Source organism: Pimephales promelas, chromosome 4 (genome assembly GCF_988280905.1).
Source record: "Pimephales promelas chromosome 4, fPimPro1.hap1.1, whole genome shotgun sequence".
Lineage (NCBI taxonomy): Eukaryota > Metazoa > Chordata > Actinopteri > Cypriniformes > Leuciscidae > Pimephales > Pimephales promelas.
In genome coordinates, this window is record NC_142772.1 from 35,320,105 (window position 1) to 35,346,254 (window position 26,150).

General features: G+C 37.5%; 1 protein-coding gene across 1 annotated transcript; it reads right to left on the reverse strand.

Moving 5' to 3' along the window:
- Nucleotides 1-593: 593 nt before the first annotated feature.
- loxl2b (lysyl oxidase-like 2b) lies at nucleotides 594-25,780 on the reverse strand. Its single transcript, XM_039658373.2, has 14 exons — nucleotides 25,636-25,780; nucleotides 23,426-23,794; nucleotides 23,035-23,210; nucleotides 12,516-12,727; nucleotides 10,870-11,086; nucleotides 9,567-9,750; nucleotides 8,695-8,852; nucleotides 8,438-8,605; nucleotides 6,138-6,303; nucleotides 4,845-5,085; nucleotides 2,830-2,945; nucleotides 2,525-2,661; nucleotides 2,254-2,365; nucleotides 594-1,495 (listed from the first exon to the last, which is right to left on the reverse strand). The coding sequence occupies exons 2-14, from the start codon at nucleotides 23,763-23,765 to the stop codon at nucleotides 1,425-1,427; spliced, it is 2,298 nt and encodes a 765-aa protein (XP_039514307.2). The 5' UTR covers nucleotides 23,766-23,794; nucleotides 25,636-25,780; the 3' UTR covers nucleotides 594-1,424.
- Nucleotides 25,781-26,150: the final 370 nt, after the last annotated feature.

Consider the following 26,150-nt stretch of genomic DNA (forward strand, 5'->3'; position numbering starts at 1 on the left):
AATGGGACAAAAAGAAATCAAGAGACATTTAGAATAGATAAAAATGTACAATTAATTGCGATTAATCGCGAGTTAACTATAACATTAATGCGATTAATCGCGATTAAATATTTTAATCGTTTGACAGTACTAGATGAAATACTATGAATAGCCTACTCTTGTATGAATCAAAGGATTAGACAGCTTGTGACATTTTCATAAGAGTCACAGAATGCAGGGCATAAATAATTCATAATGATTGTCCATAAAAACTGACCGTCAGTCAAGGTCTGAGAAGGACAGGCAGGGAAAAAAACAAAACAAATAAAAACATTTAAAGGGTTAGTTCACCTAAAAATGAAAATTCTGTCAGTATTTACTCACGCTGATGTTGTTTCAAACCTCTATGTGTTTATTTGTTCTGCTGAACACAAAGGAAGATATTTGGAAGAATGTTTTAATCAAACAGATCTCATTCCCCATTGACTACCCTACCATAGTATGTATTTTTTTCCTACTATGGTAGTCAATAGGGAATGAGATCTGTTTGATTAAAACATTCTTCCAAATATCTTCCTTTGTGTTCAGCAGAACAAATAAACACCGAGGTTTGGAACAACATGAGGGTGAGTAACTGACAGAATTTTCATTTTTGGGTGAACTAACCCTTTAAACAGTGTTTATGAACTTCTAATCTGAATTAGAATGCTTAGGGCTAGTGGCAATATTTAAAGTATTCATACATTAAAATGCCTTATATAATATAATTTCTAAAAATAGTGATAAAAAAGGACTTTGGTAGAAAATATTATTGGTCTCATCATACCTTTCTTCAGTTGTATCAGTTGTTTCCTCTACAAACCCATAAGACACTTAAATTATAACCAATTATATAAGCAGAAGTAATCAGCTTGTTTTTCAAAATGCCAAAGTATATACCTGAAATGCGTGTCACTAAAAAGGAAAGAAAATGGTCTCTTCAGGCCTTTATTTTTTTGTAGATTTATGTTATATTCTGTCAGAAGACTCATCTGAGGAAACTCCTCTTACCTTGTCCAAAACGCTTACAAAAAGACCTAAACCAAAGATCCTTTTTAGAAGTTAAAAAGTGCACCAGAGGTCCTTACATGTCTGAAGTGAGCTCACTTGAGAGTTATCCACAGTTTCATCTTCAAAACCAGCAGCAAACAGAGAAAGAATTAGGTTTCAGTATTGCTGCTGGCTCAGTGGTCAGATGGTCTATTGAATTTCTTTTGAAATAGTGATGTTCAGTAGAGTTCAGTACTGTAATACAGTAGAGGAATGTTGTGACACTGAGCATAGTTGAACAAGTACCATGAAATTACTGAGAGATGAAAAGTCCTCTAGAGAGGTGTAGTGGTTCATGGCTCTTGATAATCTTACTGGTTGGCCGGGGTTTCTAGACGTTCTTTATCACCTCTCTTTTACCTATGGGTCACCTGGTTGTTGATCAGGCCAGGGAAAGTGTCTTCTGTCTCGGCACTAAAGGAGCCCCCTTAAAAGAGACACAGAATCACAGTGACGTTCAATATACAGGATTATATGCATGTTCATTCTAAGCATGACATTTCATGCAATTATGGTCCCAAAAATATCTAAACACTTTAGATTATACTTTAAACACGTTTATTGTTTTGTTATTTAAAAAAAGATATATAACAATATCAAGCCAAGCCTCTTTTTTACATTTAGACTACTATTCAAAAGTTTGGGGGTCTGTGAATTGTTTTAGTGTTTTTGAAAGAAGGCTTTTATGCTCACCATGGCTGCATTTATTTGATCAAAAATTCTAAATATTATTTTAAAATATTAATAGTCTAAACTAACTCTTTTCTTTTTTGAATACATTTTAATGTGTAATGTATTCCTTTGAATGAAATCGTTCAAATATTATGAATAGAAAGTTTGAAATAAAAGCAATTATTTGAAACAGAAATCTTTAATAAATCACTTTTGATCAATTTAATGCATCCTAACTGAATAAAAATATTGATAAAACATATAGACCCTAAATATTTGAACAGTAGTGTACAAGAATAAGCTAACTTTTCAGGTAAGATAAAAAAAAAAATTCAAATGATAAAATAAATAAAATATTCATAGTTAGAAAGAAGGGACTCACGAAAAAGGAAACGTATTTTTAAATGTGACTAAAGTGTCAAAAAGGGAATCATTTATGTCAATGTATGTGGAAATAGTAAGTCATTTTCATGCCAAGACAATGTGAAGAGGCATTTGTGACGTTTTGTTTACCTATATGGCAATTATACATCCATATACGATGACCATCATATCGACATCTGCATTTGACAATGTTATTGGTGTAATCCGACTCAGCAACCTCATAATTGGGGTTAATTACAATCTGTCAGAGAGAGTGAAAACAGTTAGCTCAAAGATCTAATCACAATGTTTCCAAGAATCAGGATAATATGATATAATGTCAGGATAATATCAGGATATAATGATTAAAATTATTTCTTTGGTACTAAAATTACAACTATTTCGTAAATGTCATTATTACTTGGAATATGTAGTCTCCTGGTTTAACATCTGTAATGTCCACCCACTGGCAGTCAATATCATGTCTGTATGTATCCCAGCAGCCCACTGTGATCCCCTGCTCACCAAAGTTTGCACACTCAAATCTCTTTTCAATTCCTTAAAAAAGTCAACAATACAAAGAGCACATTATCAAATTGATGAAGAGTTTACACTAGTATAAAAAGGAACAGAAAACATAACTATGAGTTCAAAACCAAAGAGTTAGAGTGAGGTCAACTTAGTCTTACAATTGTCAGCTACAAAAACATGCACATTCTTTCATACCTTCATCACATTCTGAGTCCTCCAGACAGAAACTTGCTTTGTGTCCCTCTGCCACCTTGGTGCCATTGTTGCTAAGTAGGTCATAGTGGGTGAACACTTCCATACTATGATAGTGCCTGTAACAGTAAAAAGTAAAATGATTTTAAAAACCTTTACCTACAAGTAAAAGCCTACTATACCATTTAAAAGTGTGTGGTTGGTAAGATTTAGTATCTTTATCAGTATATAAAGTATCTTATGCTCACCATCGTTGCATTTATTTGATCAAAAATACAATAAAAACAGTAATATTGTGAAATATGACTAAGTTAAAATAACTATTTTCTAATTTCATATTTCAAATGCAATTTTAAAAGCTGTATTTTCATTACTCCATTCTTCAGGGTCACTCGATCCTTCAGAAATTATCCTCATATGCTGATTTGCTGCTTAAAAACATTTCTTTTTATTATCAACACTGAAAACAGTTGTCCCGCTTAATATTTTTGTGGAAACCATGATCCATTTTTTTCAGGATTCTTTGATTAATAGAAAAAGTTCAAAAGTATAGCATTTATTTAATATATAAATCATTATAAATGTCCTTACTGTCACTTTTAATCATTAAATCTGTCCTTACTGAATACAATATTAATTTCTATTAAAAAAATGTACTAGAAGTTTTAAGTTAACTTTAAGTTTTGAATGATACTGTAGGAATTGAAGGCAAACCAAACACAAAATATCTTCCAGGTGATTCGTTCAAACATAATTACTAATCAACACTCCAGACCAGACCCCCAAAATACCAGTCTAATCTCGGGCAATAAATGGAGTGGGCTCCAGCCAGTACCAGCTAAGAACTTGCAAGCTTCAACCATGCAAGCTTCAAAGGGGATGATCCAAAATAGGGGAAGAACTGGTCAAAGTTAGATAGTTTGGAAAAGACTGATTGGTTCAGTGATGGCACGGCTCGAGACCCACCGGTCTCAGTACGACGACGACGGTCTCAGTAATGCCTGCAATATGTTGTGCAGTTGGCTGCACAAACAGCCGAAAGAGGAGCCCCAAACTGGTATTTTATTATATACCAAAATAAAAGGATAGAAAAAAGAAGTGGTTAGCTGTCACTCGAAGAGAAGAGCTGCATGTCTCATATTGTATCATGTCTCATCTTTCTGTGCGCACACACCTGAGCCGAAGCGTACAGCCGTATTCGTCCTATACAGTGTGCGAGTAATGTATTGAGCTCTGTTTTGTGCCTGAATGGACAAATACAAACAACTTTGTTTAAATGTCTGTTCTGGAGAGTATTCATGTAAAATAAGTCAGTCATAGAGTTGTCATCCAGTCTCTTTGGTAGAGAGAAAGATAGAGACGCAAGGAAAACAAACAAGCATGCAAATGGAAATTATAGCGGCCGGAAAAATTATCGAGCTCATTTTTTTTATTGCACGATTAAATGATTTATTCGCAACAGGCCTAATCCAGATTAATGGCAGCTAGCCGTGAGCCGTGACTAACAGCTGGTAGCTCGCCACTTAACTAGCTAACAACACTACCTAGTCAGAGCAAACCACCAAAATCATACATTTGAATTTTTTTTAATAATACCTATTACATTTCCCATAATTAAATATAAATTCTTGGTGGCCAGGTCCTGTACGTTTACGTATTTTACTCATCCAGCCACAGCATATGCATCATCGGTACTCTGGAAAGCCTTCAAGTGATCCCCACTGTAGCCTATAGAGAGGAGTTATGCACAAGAGATATTTATATATCATGGAAGGCCAATTGGGGCAAGTCTGGGGCAGATAAAAATGGAAAAAAAGAAAACTGGGCGTAACAAATAAGGATCGGAGCCTAAAATTGAAATTTTCTCCATCTCTGTCTTTCTCTCTCTCATTCAAATGGACAGTTCGGGCGGCCATACCGTGTGAGATCGGTTGTACAGTAAATATGGCGGCGTTCTATTTGGAGTGACATAGGTGGCATCTATGAATTGTCCCCGCCAGTTATCAGACCCCCCTCACCTGTGGCAGTCATGCCAAACCCAGGTCTCTCTGGAGGCTTTGGGTCTGAAGTCAGATTGTCCATTGTTGTGAATCTGGGAGGAGAAGCGAAGGAGTCGGCGATAGGAGTTGGCTGGGGTGGCACCTGAGGTTGAGCCCAGGCAGTTCTCCTCATAGGCACACTGTAACATGATCATAGGTCGGTCCTCTAAGTATGTGGTCTGTTCCACCACCTGGGGGTTGAGCACCAGATCTGGGGCAGCTGGTGGGAAATAAAAACTCTTAGCTTATGTTTTAAAACAAGTGTTCCAGTCAGAGTTCTAAAGAAAGGCTTATCCATTATTTTTCAATGTTTTTAACTCCATATGACCTGAAAAAGAGATGTTTTAAACACATAATACACCACAAACTATATTAGTAATCATGTAGTATTGTGATAAGGGCCCTATCATACACCCGGTGCAATGATGCAACTGCCCGACGCAGTTACCATTTTCACATCCTGTGCCACGTTGTTTAAATAGCAAATGCATTTGCGCCCATGGGCGTGTGTTCGGGCGCATTGATGGAGAAATAGCCTGTGCAATTGACCAACAAAAACCTGGTCTAAAGTCAATGGCACAATATTTTTTTTGTTATTTAAAGGGTGCATGAGTAATGTGTGCCAATAGGCGGGTCCACAACACGTGCATACTCTGCTTATTACATACACAGGGTCGTGCAGCAGCACACAGACATGCCAAATATTAAAAATAAAAGGATTATAATGTAAAAGATTAGTATTGTGTACATAAACATATGGTGGAATCAGGCTTGTCCCATAGATGGTGTGCTTGAACGTTTTTTTTACTTCGCCCACAAGCAAATTTGATTCCTCTCTGGAGAAGCATTCAGTTTTTCCGCTTCAAAAATTCCTCTATGTAAATAGAGAATCAACATTGGTGCAAGCGCAACTTGCTTTTAAAGGGAATGGGAGATGATACTCTGATTGGTTTATTGCACATTATGCCCAAACAACACCCATTACTCATTAAGAGAGGGACAATTCTTTTAGACCATGCGTGGGGCGCATTGACCATTTTCCCCGTAGACCATGCGCTTAGATCGTTAAAATAGGGTGCTAAGTGTTGATGACACAATACAAACAGGATTGTATGGTATTTTCAAAGAGACCAGTAGAGGTCAGTGTTTCCCTAGGAAATAATTAGTTGAAGCTAATAGAATTACATACATTTAGCAAGAACTAAAGTCGAGACATAAAAATGCATACATATAAAAATTACTGTATTTGAATATTCTGATGATAATACTTACTCTCAGAGCAGGAAACACCAGCAGCAAAGCGTCCTCCACCTTTAGGGCAGCTAAGATATTCTCCATGATGTAGACAGTGGGAGAGAGACATCTCTGTTCCTGCACACCTCACCCCACTCATAACCACTGCATCTGCATTCACTGAACCAGGCCAGTACCATGTCTCCTATACAAACACAAAATCCCACCTCAGTTCAAGTGATTCATCCAATCCACAGCGGAAATGAAAGGTAGTGCAAAGATGCCATTTACTATTAAACAAATGTCTACATTATTAAAGATGGACCCAGTCATTTTTTACTCAGTCAAGTTTTAAACATAAAGAAAGTAATAGTACTTTTTAAAAACATGTTTTAAATGAAGACTCATAGTAACATAGCTGTTTTAAATGGAGCGAGTTGCATCATGGGAGCAGACATGATGAGGTGTGTGTAATACTTATAAGATGTATATAATATTTGGTTTATCTCAGTACTGTGATGAAATAAAAATAAAATACAACTATTAGATAAAAAAAAATAAATGTTGCCTCGGCAACTTACTGATAAGTTTAAGTTGAAGTACTAAAATTACTCAAACTAAAAACTGAAATAATAAGAGAATTGTTTATAAATAATACTAAAACAACACTGTCTCAGAAACCTGTTTGTTACTGGTCACTCTTTTAATAAAGGAATCAAAGCTAATCCAATGGCACTGGTAATTGAAAACATGTAGTTATGCTACATTTACATCTCATTCACCCCTATGCTATAAGACTAGTGTAATTTTTTTTATTCTTTTTAATATTAATAATATTATAAATGATAAATAATATAAATAATATGTTTTAATTATTGTTTCTTATTGAATGCACCTTTATGAAAAAACATATGTTAGATATTAAAATGAGAGAACACAAAGTTGAGGCAAAATATCAACAGAACCGTAAAATGTAAAATAACCACAAGATGGTGCTATTTCCTGTCACCTTATCAAAACCTCTGGGACTTTTTGTTCTAATCGAGTAAAGTCCTCAGCAGCCACACATCTGTGGCAAAGTCTAAAAACTAAATAGTAGCCAAAGGAGAATTAAACATAATACCCAGGGCAACAAAATGTTCTCTTTGATGTCATATTTTTATGGTAAGTTACCTACACTAAAGTCCTATCTGTTTCATATAATTTAATTATTTACAATAAAAACAAACAGAGTCCGTATTGTTTAACCATTTCCAGACATAAATTATTTGTCAACACAACAATAACCTTCCCTGTGGCAGTCAACTGTTTTGTTCTTTCTTATCTATTTAAGATCCATTTGATGAAGAGATATAATTTCCTCTTGGACTAGACAGTCTCTAACTCTTAACTTCTTAAATGCTTCCCAGGTGTAACAGTTTATCTTCAACGTTGTCAAACCAGAAGGGAGTAATGGTTTCTCTTGGCAACCGTAAACACAGACATCTATAACTGTCAGAAAGCATGTATTTAAGAAGGTTAATCTGAGGAAAAAATACATGTCTTAACAGCTGGTTTTTCTACTAATTACCATTAGAAACATCATTCTCACAGGACGACTTCAAGCTGAGCTGTGCCTCTAATAAAACTGGGATTCATTTCAGACTTTAAATATACAAGTACACACGTTTTCTTGCAGTAACTCGTTTTGTCTGAGGCTATTAAAAGAAAGAATTCCACATTGGACAGGGTACAGGGTACAGTGAGTAGAGAGTCAATTGCACTACTGAAAAAAAATCTAGTTTTTTTGTGGACATATTTGACAAATCACAATACATTTTTTAGAAGGTACACCAGTCTACTCTGTTTACAAAATCCCTTCTGTGAATTGACAAATGAAATGTCATTAGACTAGACAACGTGCCTGAGTATTGGAATGCTGTGAATTCCTATTGACAAACAGCAGGAACAGTTAAAGGACACCACAGGAATCCCACTTGACTGTCACAAGATAGTCGATATAAATCAAATTGACCTGAAACATTCCAGAACTGATTTGTTTTGGTTTTAATAAAGTGTAGAAATCATAGTAGGATGTCACTGAAAAACTTTTAGCCCACACAGAGCTTTGATTTCAACAGCAGTCCTCCACCATCCCTGCTAATACAAAAATAGCTGAATATTAATGCGAGTTTGGAATACCATGAATTTCTTCAAAGGGCCAACATCCAACTTACTAAGATCAAGGGATGATCCGATGAGAAGGATAGACATACCTTACCAACAGCCTGTTGAGTTATCAGAAGTGTAAAAGAATAACAATGTGGGACTCAAATGTCCATTTCAAGGAGTAAACATACCTGGAAAGCACTGCTTGCAAAGCCCAGGCCCAGCTGTCTGCAGACCACCATGGCCTCCATAGTGCCCCAGCCCTCACCGCACACAGTCCCCCACACCAGAGAACCGTTGCGCTCCATAAGAACCTCAACGCGTCCTTCAAAGGGGTTATGCCCACCACTCAACCGCAGCTGCAATAATAAAGAGCAGGCTAGCCATGTTATACTCTCTGACAGTAAAAATGCATTTCGGTAGTCAGTCAATTTAAGTAAGTTTTTACCCTCTGTTGGAAGCCCATGGCAGGAACATTGCACCTCACGCCTGCGTCCTCCTCGTGACTGCAGCCTTCAGAGTCTTTATCCATATTGAAGGGGCACTCAGTGACAGACTTCTCAAAGCCAGAACATTGCACCTCATTCATATGTACAGGGCCCATTCCTGGAAAATACATGTTTTTATCCAGACCCATAAATGGTCATAGACACATGTTCAATCCTAGTAATAAAATCCCTACCTATATACTCATATCTAATAACCATAGAAAGAAAACATAATTTCCAATATGGCCAACGTCCATATTGAAAAATCTCAAAGTCACCGTGGTTTTGGGTGTACGCTGGAAATTTGGTGTACGCACTTTTGATAAATGAGGACCAATGCCCCTTGTACTATAACAACATACTGTAAATTCCATAACTCAATTATCAAACAGCTTTAATTGAAACCAAGCTTCCAAAATAAATTGTTTTCAACTAATAGAAGAATTAGGTAAAGGTTTTAAAAAGAGTTCCACGTGTAATACTTTCTTCATATGCAAATGTTACCCAATCATAGCAGTTCATGACCCCTTTAAATAACTGGCTTTTATATTGTTTATATTTATATTATACTAAGGCCAAAATAAATGATTAAAATATATTCTGACAAATATTATCTGTTATGTCAGACCAGGAGAGAAATATTTTCAGCTTAATTCATTTTTCCCCTCCCACTCCTTACTTATTAAATTGCTTTCATTATAACAATGTATTCATTTTAGTTATAACATAAAATGAGCTATCAATCCCTTAAAAGGGCACAAGCAAATAAATGTAAGTCAGGGAGGTTGTAGCATCTGCTTTAGAACTTTTAGATCAATTCACCTATACACACCTTGTCCAAGCTGACCTCCAGAAAGCGCCTCTTTGGCACTCCCAAATCCAAGCTCACGACACACCACAGTAGCTGCTACGAGATTCCAGTTGTCATCACAGATCGTGCCCCATTCTCCATTCTTCAACACCTCCACACGCCCCTCTCCAACTACAGCACCACCTCTGAGACGCACCAGGGGTTGCTATATGTGAAGGAAGAGGAATACTGAAGGAGAAAGACCGATTCCTTTTAGCAGGAAAGCTAAATAGTGCTAAACTCAAGTAGGAATTCATATTTGAGAAGTTTTACGGTAATTCGGGCAACCAGTTTACATCAGATGTGCATGAAAAAACATCATAATTAATATGTTCATTACAAAAGTTAGTAAACCATTATAATAGACTGTTGCGCGGTAACGTTTGGGACTAGTACGTTTTTTTTTCTCTCATGCTTTAATACATTTTAAAATTACATTTATTTCTGTGATGGCGAAGTTGAATTTTCAGCATCATTACTTGATAGTCTTTACTCAGTTTCACATAATCCTCCAGAGATCATTCTAATGTGCTAATTTGGTACTCAATAAACATTTATGTTTATGATCAACATTGAAAAAAGTTATTCTGCTTAATATTTTTGTGGAAACCATAATGTATTTTTTAGGATTCTTTGATGAAAAGATGAAAAGTTCAAAGGAACAGCATTTATTTAAAATGTATGTTTTTTGTACCATTATTAATGTCTTTACTTTAAATTTTTTATCAATTTGATACATCCTTACAAATTTCCAAAACCTTCATCATTAAAAGAATGGATATTCTGCAGGAAATCTTTCAGGAATACACAGCAGGCACAAATAGTGCAGCTATACATCATGCTAATGAACTCACTGACCTCGCTGAATGGTATGTAACAGGCAGGCTTCCACATGGACTAAATATGTAATTTGGAAAGAGTGATGTCATTTTCGGGTAAAATGTCTGTCATCATAGTGCTTTAGAGATTTAAAAATATCCTTTTCTCTGCTCTCTAACATTAGTATTCATATAATCAGACTTTGCGGCAACTGAAAATCCTGGAATTGAAAACTGCCACTTTTGCCTTACATTCTTCTTTAAATAAGTAAGAGACCATTCACTTTAAAGTAGCCGCTAAGTCTAGATCAAGATTTTCTATAACTATGATGATAAAGTGTGTTGAGATCTGTTCCATACTTAATAGTCTTCTCAAAGGTGAGAGTCAGAAGTTCAGTGCAAAGCAATACCTCATGTAGACATGTGGCTTCTTGTATTTTTGGAGCAAATGTATCATCTGGCCTCACCTCCTGTCTGAAGGCCTTCCTGTATCCTGACATGGGAGTCGGGGCGAAAGCTCTGCCAGGGACGCAGCTGACTACCACAGGAGTGCCCTGCTCACACGTGCTATTGGCTTTGATGGTGAGTGTGTGGCCCAGCTTACAGCTAGACAAATGAGCTTCATTTCCGGTGCAATTTATGGAGTAATCCCAGTAAGTTGGCTTTCTCCTGCGGGCAAACATCCTGAGAAACAAACAAAGGGGGATTTGAGAATTGAGTAGAATAAACATAACTCACACAAAACCCATGTTTAGGCTCAAGTGGAAGATTCTAGCCATAATAGGGCTAGCTAGTAAAGATTCATGACTTCATTAAACATTCAATACACTTGGAATTGCAAAAGGATGAGGCGCAGCTGAAGTGGTGTCATATATTCCAGCAGGAAAAACAGTGCTAATCCTACAAACAGAATATTTAACAAGCTCCCCTGTCAGAAGTATACTGGCCATCATTCACAAAAAAAAAACAAACAAAAAAAAAAGACACAATCCATATTTGTTATTCATTTAAACTCTAAGGGAGAGAATGTCTCACTCTAGACTTGCTCCAAAGTCTGTCAGATTTCTACTATTAGCAAAACAAATGTAGACAAACACAAACATATAGGCTTTAAGAGATACAAAAGAAAAGGTGGACATAACATTTAACTCACAGATTTGATCTGAAGTTACAAAAAAAAAATGTTACAAAAGCTTGAACATATAACCTGGTATTTAATTTATAGTGTTTGTGAGAACAGCTGGGAGAGCTGTTATACTTCCATACTTTATCATCTGAAAACATCATCTGCTTGTTCCAGCCAGGGAAAGACCCATATTATTTACAGGAGCCATTTATGCACGGCCCTCTGAAAGGATTGTCCAAGTTTTCTTATAAAAGCACGGTATAAAGCCACAGGGCAGACAGAGGTAGTTGAAAGGAAGCCCATTTTGGCTCCACGCTGAAAAAACTACAGCCTTTGGCTACGTGTCCCCCCTCCCCCCAACATCAAGCACAGATTTCATAAGGCGCAACATGTGCGGGGAAGCACGTAGCTTAGGCGAATAGTCCGAGATCATTCAGCCCACTATAAAGCTTTCTCTTCTATTGTGCCTTGATTGCTCATAAAGCACATTAATTACTATTAATTACCAACTAGGCATTTTAGTGCTAATTTCCACATAGTTATGAAAGTACTCATGGAGATTTATGCAACTCTTGAGAGTCATTACGAACACAGCATGGAATGTAATAGCTTAGCAGAAAGTATCTGCAGATTTCAGGCAGCGATTAGGTTGTCTTGAAGACTTGCGAGAAACATTCTTCATGGTGTGATTTCAAATACGGCAAATTAAATGAAAGTAAAAGAAATGTTTTATTTGCCTAAACTTGCTTGAAGTAACCAGTGGTTATATGATGTTTGCATAATAAAAAATATGGAATTTATACAATACACTACTAACAGTATGAAATGTATCCTGGTATGATTTATATTAAATATATATTGAAATTTATGAAATAATAAAATAAAATAAAAGTTTTGTAATAAAACTCAAACATTGGATAACTTACAGTTATATTCTAAAGAAATATATGCAAAGTCACCTCAACTTAAGGGAAAGCGAGCACTCACTTGTACACACGGGTATTGTATCTCTTGTCTCCTGGAAAGCCGAACATGCCGCAGATGACCCTGCTGTTCATCTGAGTCCAGTCATCATCACAGATCTGCTTCCATTTGCCTCCATCCTTCACCTCCACGTAGCCCTCTGTCACTGGGATGCGCTTACGATATGATGACAGGATGGGGCGAATACGAACATCCTCCACCTGAATGTTCAGACTCTGAAGGGCAAAAGAAGTGAAGTATTGCTACTGAAGTTGATTTATTCTTGTATTAGCAACAAATATAATTGCAGGAAGGTGACAAACTGCAGGCCAGACATTTAAGACACATTAAACATATAAGTTGTAACAAGAAATGCCCTGTCTGTAGGGTTACTCCATTTTCATATACATAATAAGGTTCCCTCTGAATAGCGGAAATTTTCCATTTGTTCTGTGTTAGCATTATTCAATGTACCCATGTTGTGAAACTCGTAACTGGACACTTTAACCACAGTCACTATAAAACTAAACCAGTTTTACAATTTCTTACTTCATTATAAACATCCTATCAGCAGGACTTGTTGACCTGCTCCACCTCTGAAAAATCGTCCAACTGTGTTTACCCTCAGGCCAACAACAATTCACGTCCGTGTCGAGACTATAAAAATGCATTTAATGGCTTCTGACGTATATAGTATATGGATAAAGACAAACAAGAGGTTACTCCTTTCAAGCTCACATCAAATAATCCCAGACACCTCGATAATCAGGCAAAATTTACGAGAAAGTCTGGAAAATTGAAGCACGTGGAGAGCATCTTATGCAACATCGAAATATCAGAAGGCGCTTCACATACTGTATGGCATTACATTTACATAGCGGTATCTAAATGCAACTCATCCCATTTAATTATTTAGGTATTATTACAATTTTTAACAAACATCAAACTATTCCATGGTGAATATAGGCTTGCATGAACTGTACATCAATCAGGAGGAGTGAAGCTCAATCATTTTAGCAGACTCCAAGATTACATGAAGGGCTTTAGAAGCAGATTTACATTCCTGTGCTATGATACCATATGGGTTGAGTTTTGAGAAACTGTGTGTTGCTGTGCTCAGCAAATCTAGTGGCCTAAATATTCTATTGCCCCCTGAACCTCATGCTGTAGAAGAGTGGTGGGACTGCAGTGGATTTCTGCCAATTATTGTTTGGCGTTATTTGTGAAATTCAAAAACTTCAAATGTTTGGGGTCAGAAAGATTTTCTTGGAAAGGAATTAATCAAAATCAATTGACAATAAAACATAATAATAATTTACAAAATATTTGGTATTCATAAATTATAAATAGTATTTTTTTTTACTTTCTATTCATCAAAGAACCTATTAATTCTAGAACCTATTTCTATCCATTGGTAATAATAAGAAATGTTTCCTGAGCACCAAATCAGCAGCAGTGGATCATGTGACACTGAAGACTGTAATAGTAATAGAGTAATGGCTGCTAGAAATTCTGCTTTGCCATCACAGAAATGGCAAAGTATAAAATAAAGTATAGTAATAGTATAGTAATACATTTAAAAAATGTATTAAATATTGGAAACCAATATTTATTTATTTATTTATTATTATTATTTTTTTTTACTGTACCGGTATTTTTGATCAAATAAATACAGCCTTGATGATTTTTAAAATACAACATTAAAAAATACAACATTGAAGTTAAAAGGCACTAAAGTTGAGCTAAAAGTTTCATTGTCTCTCCCACAATACAATTGTATTAAGTAAAATTAAAAGGGAAATAACTGTAATGATCAGACATTAGCCTGAAAAAAAGTTGAAGACCCCTTCCGTAGAACATAATTTTTCCATGAAATGAGTAAGAGAAAATGAAGTGGTCACCACTGGGAGACTCTTTCCTCTGGTTCCCGTGACTACATAAACCAAAAGAAAGGTGTCTTTTGTTAAAAAAAAAAAAAAAAGTCAAGTAAGTAATATAAGCTGAAGTCAGGGATTTCAAACTAGGAATGAGAATGTGGTTGTGGATAAACAGTTGGTAAACTAAAAGGGTATCCTTACTGTACCACACTGGAAATGCAAGCAGTGCAATTATGTGGGTTTATTCCTACATGGATACACTGTGGATAGAGTTCTAGAATGATAGATGTTTATTAATATGACCTAAGGGCTATTATGTATTTTAAAACGTCTAGCATTTTCACATGAGTTAAAACTAAACAGATGAACAACCGAACACTCAAACACAAAATAGTCATTTTTGTAAATCAAAAGTTTTTTTTTTTGTGTGTGTGTGTGTGAATGTCAGTCATTTTCCCAATGTCTCTGACCAAGCTGTTACAGCTGCAGGTTGAACGGATTTAATTAAGAACTGTGTGTTTCCAAAATCTAAATTGGACACTGTGGTCAACAACAGACTTCAAAATATAGAATTGGTTTCCGTGTCATGGCGCAAAACCAAGTAAACTTTTCACAAACAATTCTTGTTATCCAAGCTACTTTGTGATGCAACAAAGCATTCCCATCAAAGGAGTACAGGAATACACCAACTAAAACAGCATATACAAGCAACAAAACTATCCTTACACAACATCTGAACAAACAGCTTAATGATTTTTAAATATGTTACATAAAACATTATATGATGGATTATAAAAGTAATTTCCCATGCGCTCTAAGAAATTAACTCGTAGTCTAGTAAATGGGTTTTTCCAATAAGTAAGTGAAGTCACCATTTACTTTTTGACTGGATCAGCGAGTTTAATGACCAGTGCATATATCTGCAGCTACATAGTGTTTCCATTAACTCTTTTCTATACAGGCAATATGCAAGGTTTCAAAACAGGTTGGAAGAAAACTAAAACTGAGGTGAGATTTATTAGCAAAAAAGAGGAAGAAAAAGATTTCCTACGAATGTGTGGCTGGCTTCTAAGGTAACTGGAAGATGAGGGGATTCTGCAGCTATAGGAAAGAAAAATAGAGCAGCTGGGATAGTGATTTGTGAAGGCTTGTCCTTCTGTAGATGTAAGTAAGCATCTCAGGAGATCAGTCTGTCTTTTAAAAAGAAAAAAAGTGAGCCCCCCCTTCTACTGCTCATACAGAAGGAGTCAGAGGCACATGTGGTGAACTAACAGGCATTCTTCTACTGGCCGGTACACAGACTGTGCAAAGGAAAATGTCACACAGCCCACATTGTTTTTCCCTTAAAACAAGAAGAAGAGTGAGAGAGCATGTTCTCTTCAACTAAACAGATAAACAAAGGCTTTCAGTCCACAAAAAAGGCAAAACACAACTTATGAGTGTTTTCTGTCAAAGGAATAATTACATTAAAGAATACAAATAACATACATTTTTCCACAATTGTTATTCAAAAATATAATGAAGCAACATGAAGCTCAATGTCTGTTAAAATTGTCTACCTAAAAACTTTAAGACTGAAACTTGAAAGTAATGATTTTATTATTCTTTCTGCCCACTTTTAATGACTTTACTCACAAAGGAATTTGAAATAAATCTCGGAAAACGTCTCAGGTTACATACGTAACCCTTGTTCCCCGAGAAAGGGAACGAGACACTGCGTCGATGACAACACTATGGAAACGCCCTTCAGCATAGCAGATCTGCATTTATGAATGAAAACTAATCCAATCCAATTGCCATTGCGTAATGACGTAGCGTGTGACGGCATATACGGATGTATACAAAAGCACACCGGCACACAGAAAAGTCAGCTTTGCTATGAAGCAAGTTGAGCGAGGCGGGGTGAGGCGTGGCGAACCGACGCAGTGTCTCATTCCCTTTCTCAGCAAACAAGGGTTACATACGAGGGAACTCGAACTGCATCGAGGACGACACAACGAAAGCGCTTTTGCGGGAAGGTCTAGGCTGTAGAACCTAGGTCAGGGAAGGTCTAGACTGTAGAACATAGGTCAGGGAAGGTCTAGACTGTAGAACATAGGTCAGGGAAGGTCTAGACTGTAGAATCTCATGAATGTGTGTGGAGTGGCCCAGCAGACGTTTCACGTATATCAAGGATAGGTGCCCCTGACAGGAGGGCTTTGGAGAACGCCATGCCTCTAATAGAGTGAGCCCTCACTTCTATGGGTGAAGGCAAATTGCGGACCTGATAGGCCTGGGAAATAGTCTAAAAGATCCAGTTGCTGATGGTTTGCTTATGGCTCGTTTCCACTGAGGGGTGCGGTACGGTACGGGACAGTACAGTACGGGTCGGGTCGGGTACACCGTGATCAGGCTTGCGTTTCCACCGCCAACAGTACCCTTACTTGATAGGCGTGGTATGCTGGAAAGAAGCGATCGACGTCATTTTCGCGCGAAGAAGGCGACAGTAAACAACAATGGATGACAGACAGCAGATCTTGTTCTTGCATCTCGGCATGTTTGTCACTAGAAACAAGCGCTGGCATTAGGCGTTTCCAAGAAGCCAACGCAAAGTCCGACTCAGGAGAATGATCCCGAACAGCGCGTTCACTCAGCTCGCTCTGGCTCTGCGACTCCGGTTATCTCTGTATGTTCATTTTAGGCAACAATAAAACGAAATGTGTAATAAAACACCACTCTGCTTCTTTTCGATTTCATTTCAATACATTTTAAACATTCTAAAGCACATAAATGTGGTTTAGGCAACACATAGCCTATTGATTATCACAGCATGTATGTAACATTATATATTTATAACAAAACTATATAAAACAACCCTGCCTCTTTTCGTTTAAATTTTAAAATATTAAACATATTTCAGGCAATATGTAATGTAATGTATTGCATATCGCATGCATTGGTACAAATGTTGCAATAAAGAACATTACAGACGATCTTGTAAAAAAAAAAAAAGACAAAACTATCTCTTTTTGTTGAATTTCAGTTTTATCAATAGCCATTATAAAAGTATACGTAAAAGGTACAAAATACAGTAAAGCTTAAATAACATCAAGAAACAATTCAGTCAGTGAAATATACAAAATCAACGCTCAAAGATATGAAACTTCACGTAGCCTTCTGCCAAAACTATTGGCCAGGGAATGAATTATAGATTCACGAGACTAAAGATCACCTGTTAGGTTTATACAAGACGAACTATATCTCATGTTTAACCACTACAGACAGAGACGTCCGCGTCAGCGGCAAACATCAGGATGACTAGCCGAGGAAAGGCTGTTCCAGACGGGGGACACGAGCGCGAGCGTCCGGTGATCGCTTGGAATGGATCTCAGTCAAATTATCAAACATATATAAATAAACCACAGATTTGATCTTTAAAAAACTACTTTCTCGCCTGAAAAACTCTTAAAACTACATTTCGTGACACAATAACAGTAGAATTATATTTCAACTGTCTGCTTCTAATGCCCTTGTAGCACGCACGAGTAACGATACTCTGTCCACCAATCAGCGTTCTGCAGTGAGTCTAGCTCCACCTTTTAGTACCCTTTCACTGTGCTAGGTACCCTAACGAAAGGGTACCCAAAAAGTGGTACGGTACGGTTCGGCTTTTTGGTACCATTCACAACTTTTGACAGTAGAAACGCAAATAATTGCGTACCGAACCGAACTGTACCGTACCGTACCACTCAGTGGAAACAAGCCATTAGAGGCGGGGAGCTCTTTCTTGGGGAACCCGAAACACACCAGCAACTGGTCCGCTTTCCTGAACATAAATCAGTGCTCTGACAGGGCAGAGCAGATGAAGTCTTCCATTTCAGCCATCACATGAGGTGGGGGATGAAACACCTGCAGAAACGCATACCTCGCCATAATGGCTGGCATCGTAGGGACGTAGCCCAAACTGGGGTGCAGCATGGCTTTGACTCTCTCAGGAGTAAACTCCAGGCACTGAGGAGATACCGAGGGTGCCTTGAGATCTCCTACCCTCTTAAGAGAGGTGATGGCGAGGAGAAAGGCCATCTTGAGAGTCAGGTTCTCGGGCCTCGGGTGACTCCAGGGGTTCAAAGGGGGCCTCAACAAACACTTCTACTCTTTTTCCACCAAAAAGAACTGGTTCGGAACTGGTGCTGGTTCAAAGTTGGTTCAACTTGTGAACGCTTTCAGAACCTGTTCGTTTTCCCACTGACTAGGGCACCCAGGGAATGACGTTGCTACGTCACTGTGTACGTCGCCATACGTCTTAGTTAGAAATGCTTGCAAGCACAACATTACTTTGGGATTATCTCTAACTCGTGTACCAAGAAGGCTTTAAAAAGAATTAAAATATGTAAGTCTTTTAATCTTTTCTTTTGATATGTAATCTTTTCTGATTAGTTATGTACCCTGTCTTGTGTCTTTTTTTTCTTTCCATTTATTTGTTCTATAATGTGACTGTTTTTTTCTTTGCTTGTAATGTTAAAAAAAGTAGAAACGCTTGCGCCAACTTCAAGCATAACAATTACAAAGGCGGACTCCATCGTGTTTCTGCAAATGTTTCTCCTGGCTTTGCGATGGTCAGAAAAGAAGTTTAGAACACATCTAAACCTGCCCCCAGCCCCCGACGTAAGCATGACATGGTAAAAGAACGGTTCTATTCAAGCAAAGAGTTGGTGCCACTTTGGAACCAGTTTTCCTGTCCGAGAACCGGTTCTTTGGCTGTCAAAACACAAAGAACTGGTTCGCACGCAGGTAACGGTTCTGAAGCGGCTCTCAAAATGCTTCGGTGAAAAAAGGAGTATTCAAGGACCACTGCCAGGTCCCAGATAGGAACCCTGGTGCTAGTCGCAGATCTCATTCTCCATTCCCCATGGAGGAAGCGTACAACAAGCTGATGCCTCCCCAGAGGTCCATCACTCAGAGGAGCGTGGAAAGCCTCAATGGCAGCCACGTATACCCTGAGTGTGGACGGGGTAAGCCCAGCAGAGAAGCGGTCTTGGAGAAACTCCAGTACTGAAGGGCCTCAGTGAAGCCTCAGTGGGGCCAGAGCTGCATCCATGCACTTGTGGCCAACTAATATTCAGTTACAACCTCCAAAAGCTCATCATAACATGGGAGCAGACTGATTGGGATGATGTGTCTCACTTTGATCCCCCTCTACAATGCTGAGCACGTCTAATTGCTCGGAATCAGACAGCTGCAGCACCAGGTCTACATCCCGATCGGGAGAAGCCACGGGGCTGGCTTCCAAATGGGGGATAGGGGAATCTGAGCTTTCAGATGAGGATTGGGAAAGTGCCTCGGCAGTCCCGATCCCCTCTGAAAGCTCTCTTTGCGAGCCCCACAATCTACGCTGCTGCATCGCCTCAGCGGATGCGGGGCCTGAACCACGGGGAGCGCGCATCTGCTCAACCATTTAATATAGTAGTAATTTCAGACAAAACAACCCCAAATAGGACAAACTGTTTTCAAACACACAGATTACTTGCTGAATAGCAAAAAGCTGACTTTTTTGTGTGCCGGCGTGCTTTTGTACACATCCGTATGATCACCACGCAACACCAATAGGATTGGATTAGTTTTCATTCATAAATTCAGACGTGCTACGCTGAAGGACGTTCCCATAGTATCGTCATCGATGCAGCTCGAGTTCCCTTGAAAGGGAACTAAAATTGGTACAAATGACAGATATTATTATCACAAGAAAACTGGATGGAAACAAAGACAACAAAGACATTATGGTAACATTTTTAAATAATCGAATATAACAATCATCTTTCTGATTCAATATATGTTTCTGTTATGTGTCAACTACCCCCAGAAGTAACTAAAATGGTGCCCTCTTTTAAAAACTCTAGTGACCCTTGTTAATTGTTTGTGTTTTTAACTCTCTCTTTGCAAAGACATGTTAAAGTATTCCTCCTCTTCAGATGGAGCCCATTTCCAACTACCCAGTTCCCTCCCCCAGCTCATTATAGAACAGTGTTTTAGCAGTTAGCTCATAGTTTTTGAATGCAGGTCTGTTACTGAGCTGAACAGTTAACAAAGAACACAGACCATTGCTGGACAGCAGTCCAGGGCCTGTCTTGTCCTGAGCCATTGCACAAACCGGTGATTATCTGTTTCTTAAAATAGCAGGATTAGAGTAGGGTGGTCCATTCCACTTATCTAGTGCCCATGTTTAATTGGCCTTATTTCTTTTTCTGACTGAAACTTTTGACCAGTTATTTCTGACCAAACAGTCTCCAACAAGAACACTGAGGGGAAAAAAAAACACTGAACATCAGTGTCGGTTTTCAAGGAAAACTTTTACATCTACAGACATCGTTGAATCCTCAGGAATGTGAAATATGTGTTTTTCCACTTGGGTCAAAAGCAAAATGTACAATGAAAACCACAAGCAATGATCACATAATATGCTGAATGTGGACAACAAAGCATTAAAGGCCTAGCTAATACTGAGGAACATAGAATAACTTCTTCCCACAGTAAATAATACTGCAAGTCACATATCAGTGGTTTGATTGCCATTTTCAGAGATTACACTTGCTACTTCATAGAGATAAACATCCTGTTTAATGTCGGGACTGTCACCACCCCAAAAGTATGTAACTTGAAAGGAAGGGAAGGCAGATAAATAAACAAGATGAAATTTGTCTAAAAGACAGAGAGAAAGCAATGTAAGTAAAATCCCTGCATTACAAGTAAATGCAAGTTGTTACCTTGTTACTAAGCAAATAACAGATCGAAATGTAGTAGTTTAAGGAATATTATGGGTTATTTTAATCTAACATCCATCAAGCATCTGTGGCATGCTATTCATTACCACAGACTGTAATTTTGACTCATTCCTCAGTTTTTAAAAGCAGGGGAAATAAACATTTAGAAATTCTATAATCTTATAATAAAGTATTATAAGATATAAGTGAGTCACAATTTGACCTTTGTCTTTACAGGAATGCATAGTTGCATAACATTTACATTATGAATGCTTAATAAGAATATTATTAAGAATTTCAGAAAATTTGAGGTTGAATTTTTTATTTATTTAAATGGGCTTTTATGGAACCTGTAGAGTAAGAATAAATGTACACATACTGAGCCAGACTCCAGAGAAGAGACCACATAACATATTAGTCACTAGAACAATAATGGCTGTTTCTGAGCTGATCAACAGCATCTGTCTGAGATGAAGTTCTGGCAGTCATCATGTTTAACTTCCGCTGTTGTAAAAGTGTTAACAAAGCCAAATTACTTCTAACAAGAATTTCTATGAAATGTAGCATTCATGTTTTCTCCTCAGGGTCTGTTTGCATCTTGTTTTAGAGTCTCATCTTTGACCTCTCCTCCACATCTCTGCACCACGCTTACATTACATCATTTTTTCCCCATTTTAACCCAAGGAAGGCAACAGTGGGTTGATTATGAACATTCCCAGATGACTTGAATGTGGTCAGCATTATGGTGAACCTCCCTGTGATTTAACTGCCTTAACATGGAGCCCGTGCAGGCTATCAGTAGACGGAAAAGCTGACTCTGGCTTTCTCTCCAGGTTCTCAGCTGGAGACTAGTAGAAGCTGATCTAAGATGTCTAGACTTCCCCCTAGCCCTTGTTTGACTCATATATTCCATATTATATTACAAATGGCAATGATACTATGAAATGAAATTAAGACAGAATAGGCATCTTTTTGAAAACTATGCATATTTATTCATATGTTTTCTTACTGGGGGTTGTTTTCTTAGATGGGGGTTCATTGAGGTTTTTCATTAGATTTACACTGAGAATCACAATCAGGGTTTCCAAAGTCTTATTTGTCACATATTCTTAAGTCTTTGTTTAATCATGAGGCTCGAATTACACTTCCCTTTGTTTACAGGAGCGCCTATCATGCCATATTTCTTTGATTGCTTAATGCATTCTTTCTAGATGACACTGTGGGCTCAAAGCAGCTTGTGTACGGAAAGAGACAGAGGATGGGGACAAATCCTGTTATTACTCTAACTGGACAAAGAAATTAATTTAGACAAAGCCAAGCAACCTAAATATGGGTAGCGTAAAAAAAAAAATGTCGAGAAGGTGTTTGAACATTCCATTGCCATATTCCTTGCAACCAAAGCCACTTTGCTCTGGGTGGAAAAGTAAATGGAAAAGAATGCATTGAGTGATTCGGATTGCTTCTGCATAAACCACATAGACTGGGTGACATCTTTTGGCTTCAAAATGGCAAAATTCACTGAAAGGAGATCAGTTTGGGGGACCATTCCTTTTGTACAAAATAATAATAATAATAATAAAATGTGTCTATTGGAAGTTTGGTCAGCCTTGGTTATTTTTAAATGTGCTTTATAAATAAAAATTGTATCGTATATGATGATAATATGAATCATAACTGTCAGGGTATAGTTGAGACCTATTACGGTCAAGTTTTGCACTCATTTAATCATTTGCGCTTTCATTTCGTTCATTTTATATATATATATTATTTCTTTCTACTTTTTATATTGTAGAAATTACTTGTTTGTTATGTGTGGTGCAGTGTTTTTGTGTGTTAAAGCTGCTGTGACAATGCAATTTCCTGTAAAGGATCAATACATTATCAACAACGACAATAACTGTGAAACACTTTTGTGCTGAAATTACTTACATTGATGTTGTTGGTTAGGGTGTTAACAAACTTGAATCCTGGGATTCTCTTGTCACTGCAAACCACCCCGACATCCTCAGTATGCTTGCAATCAGACACACCTATGCCATTAGACTCACACTGAGCCAAACTCCTCTCCTTCCCCGTGCAGTGGACATTGTCAAACCAGATACGGCCTAAAAACACAGGAAGATAATGCATATATATTCTGATTAGTCATCAAGTCTCCATAAAAGAATATTATATTGAATGACTATGTTTAACAATATAGGACGTAAACTGCAATTCACTTTTCATAATACTATACTGTACTACTATGGTGACGTTTTAGTTAAGAAAAATGCATCAGTTTCAGATTATATCAAATACATTCTGAACACAACAAGCTTACCTTCTCCCTTCCCATATTTAGATGATGGAAACCAGGAGACTGCTTCAAAATAACCCAGTTCTCTGCATACAACTTGAGCTGCGTGAATGGTGAAATCATCATCACACACAGTCCCCCATTCCCCTCCATAGAAGACCTCAACGCGCCCTTCATTGTGCTTCCGTTTCTCTCCTGCCAGACGTAGCTGTATCCTGGGTGTATCTGCAGGAAGCTCTGGAGCACTGTAAAGATCCTGGGAAGAGTCCTGGTAGCCCGGAGGGTAACCCAAGTGCTCATACTGTGCGTAGCTGTGACTCCATGCACACAATAGCACAAATGATACAAACCAGAGGGCCAGCATAATGATTTGGCTCAGACGGTTTTTATGGCCTGCAAAAAAGAAAAAGTGAAAGTGAAGAAATTGATGTTTTTGTTATTTTTTAAAAGACAGCACAGAAGGACATGTTTGATGATAACAGACAGAATTCATGCATTTTAAGATTTCACGCCACCCATTTCTCTGTACTTTTTGATCAAAAGAACTTTTATTAAAGCCATAAGCCGAGGGAGAATATAGCACATGAATTCTCGTTCATCACCAAACCGGCCCACATCAAAGCGAACAATAATGAGAACGCAGAGGCTTGTTTAGACCCCACTGTGGCAGACCATTCATCTACATTACCCATGACCTAAGCAAAAAATCATTTTGAATATACCATGGAAAAGAATCATGTTCTTAAAAGAAAATACAGTTTAATTGAGCGTGGCGGTTTGACAGATGTTTAAACACTTTGATTAGGATGGTAGATATTCTCTTTCAATGACACAAGATAATGTGCTGATGGAAATATTGTAAGCATGAGTAGAAGAGGTAACTGCTTTTCTGGCTGAAAAAAACCATTTATATACAAGGAGTACAAAAGCCACATTGAACATCTGGCCTTCAAAATACATAGAATTGTAGGGTTTTGAAACATACAAAACAAATAAATGTGAAATGAATAATAAATATTTAGGATTCTACACTAAGTTCTTTTGATATTGAGAAATATTTTGTGCAAAATGTCACTTTCTCAAACAATGCTGGGTTATTTTTACAAACACGAGCAATGCTGCTATTTATCTAATCCAGTTTACTCAAATTCATGAGGTGATAATATAATTTGACTATAAGAATTATAGATAGAAAATTAGAAAAAAGCAAAATACAACTTAGGGTTCTCAGACATAAATAAATTACATCCTCAGTGCAAAAAATATAATGTGATTAATAGGATGAGCCTTCAGGACTTTTCTGTTCTCCAGTCTAGCATTTTTCAAAGGCGAGAAAAATAGTAATGTAACCTGCTTCAAAGGGCTCCCTTAAGATTGCCACTCCAAGATAAAAGAGGCACTTCTTCAAAAGTACTTTTTAAAGACTTCCACTCACTTTCACACTTACACACACACACACACACACATTTAAAATCTTATTGTCTAAAATAAATAAAAATGGTGAAGCTTGCAACCTAAACTAAAACTAAATGTGAAAACCAAATTCCACAAACATAAATATATATTTCAGGATTATTAAAACAATGCATATTCAAAATCAATTATCCAACATTTCCATCCTCCACTTACAGATAGTTCAGAAATGTATTTGAGACATGTTTTTTTTTTTTTTCATCTGGACAAATCCTATAGCTTTGTGTCTTCTACAGATTTGGGAGTGACTCACATTCCTGCCCTAAAGATCTGTTTTTTTTTGTCTGTTGGCATTCTGCACTTCCAGACAGCAAGTCCATTGACCACCATGATTAGGATTCAGACCAGAATTTAAGGGTTCACAAACCAAAGTAACACAATAACACGGTGTTCAGCCTCATATATTAATAATTAATTATATAAAAATGTGTTGATAAAAAATGTAGTTGATCTTATGCAGTCACATAAACCCAATGCACAGCTTTCATCACTCCATTTAAAAATAAAAGGCTTGTACTTGCATCATGCCCCACTGACTCAAGCATGACGTCATACCTAACCATTAGAAACGGTGGGGTTTTTTTTTCTAATATCTTAACAGTAAACGTGCTGTACTGTAAAACTGAATGAAGCAAGAATGCAAGATGTTTAAGAACGAAATATGCAAGAACAAATCTCATGCTTTTTCTTTGAAAGAAGCAAAAACGGTATGTTATAAAACACAGTTTAATAACTCAAAGCAGATGCAGTTGTTAGCTTACTTTTGCTGCGAGTGTAAATTTCACAGTAGAATACTCCTCCGAAATGTGAATCTCTGCTTCTCTCAGCTGTTGCACATCCCCAAAACTTTCACTGGTTGGTCTCCTGCAATTTCAGGAAAGTCGAAACAAAGTTACGCCTTGTTGAACTGCCCCCTCACACCCACCACTGTGTGAGCTGGTGACCTCCAGTTGCACGTGCACATAACTGGATTTTTTTTTTTTTTTAACAGACATTATGTAAGTGCCCAAGGGTTGTTTTAATTTAAACAACAACAAAAAAAAGAATAATAATTATTATTATTACCTATTAAATAATCCCATAGCACGACGAGAGCACTGGGTTGACGTGCGGGTGGGGAGTTTACGAGGGGAGGAAAACAAAACTTCCCTAATGTGATAGTGTAGGCTTCTTGTGTAGCTTGGTTTTGTTGTTTAACGAGTGGTTGTGGCGAGTGTGTTCCAGTAAGACGAACGACGGTCGGCAGATCTTTTCGGGTTGTCAAAAAAAACAGATT

Coding starts and splice junctions, on each gene's coding strand:
- loxl2b (XM_039658373.2), bottom strand. CDS start 23,765: ATGCTGGCCCTCTGGTTTGTATCATTTGTGCTATTGTGTGCATGGAGT. Junction 5,086..6,137: donor TGGTGTTTCCTGCTCTGAGA/GTAAGTATTATC, acceptor ATTTCCCACCAG/CTGCCCCAGATCTGGTGCTC. Junction 2,662..2,829: donor GGACTCAGAATGTGATGAAG/GTATGAAAGAAT, acceptor GACTTTTTTAAG/GAATTGAAAAGAGATTTGAG.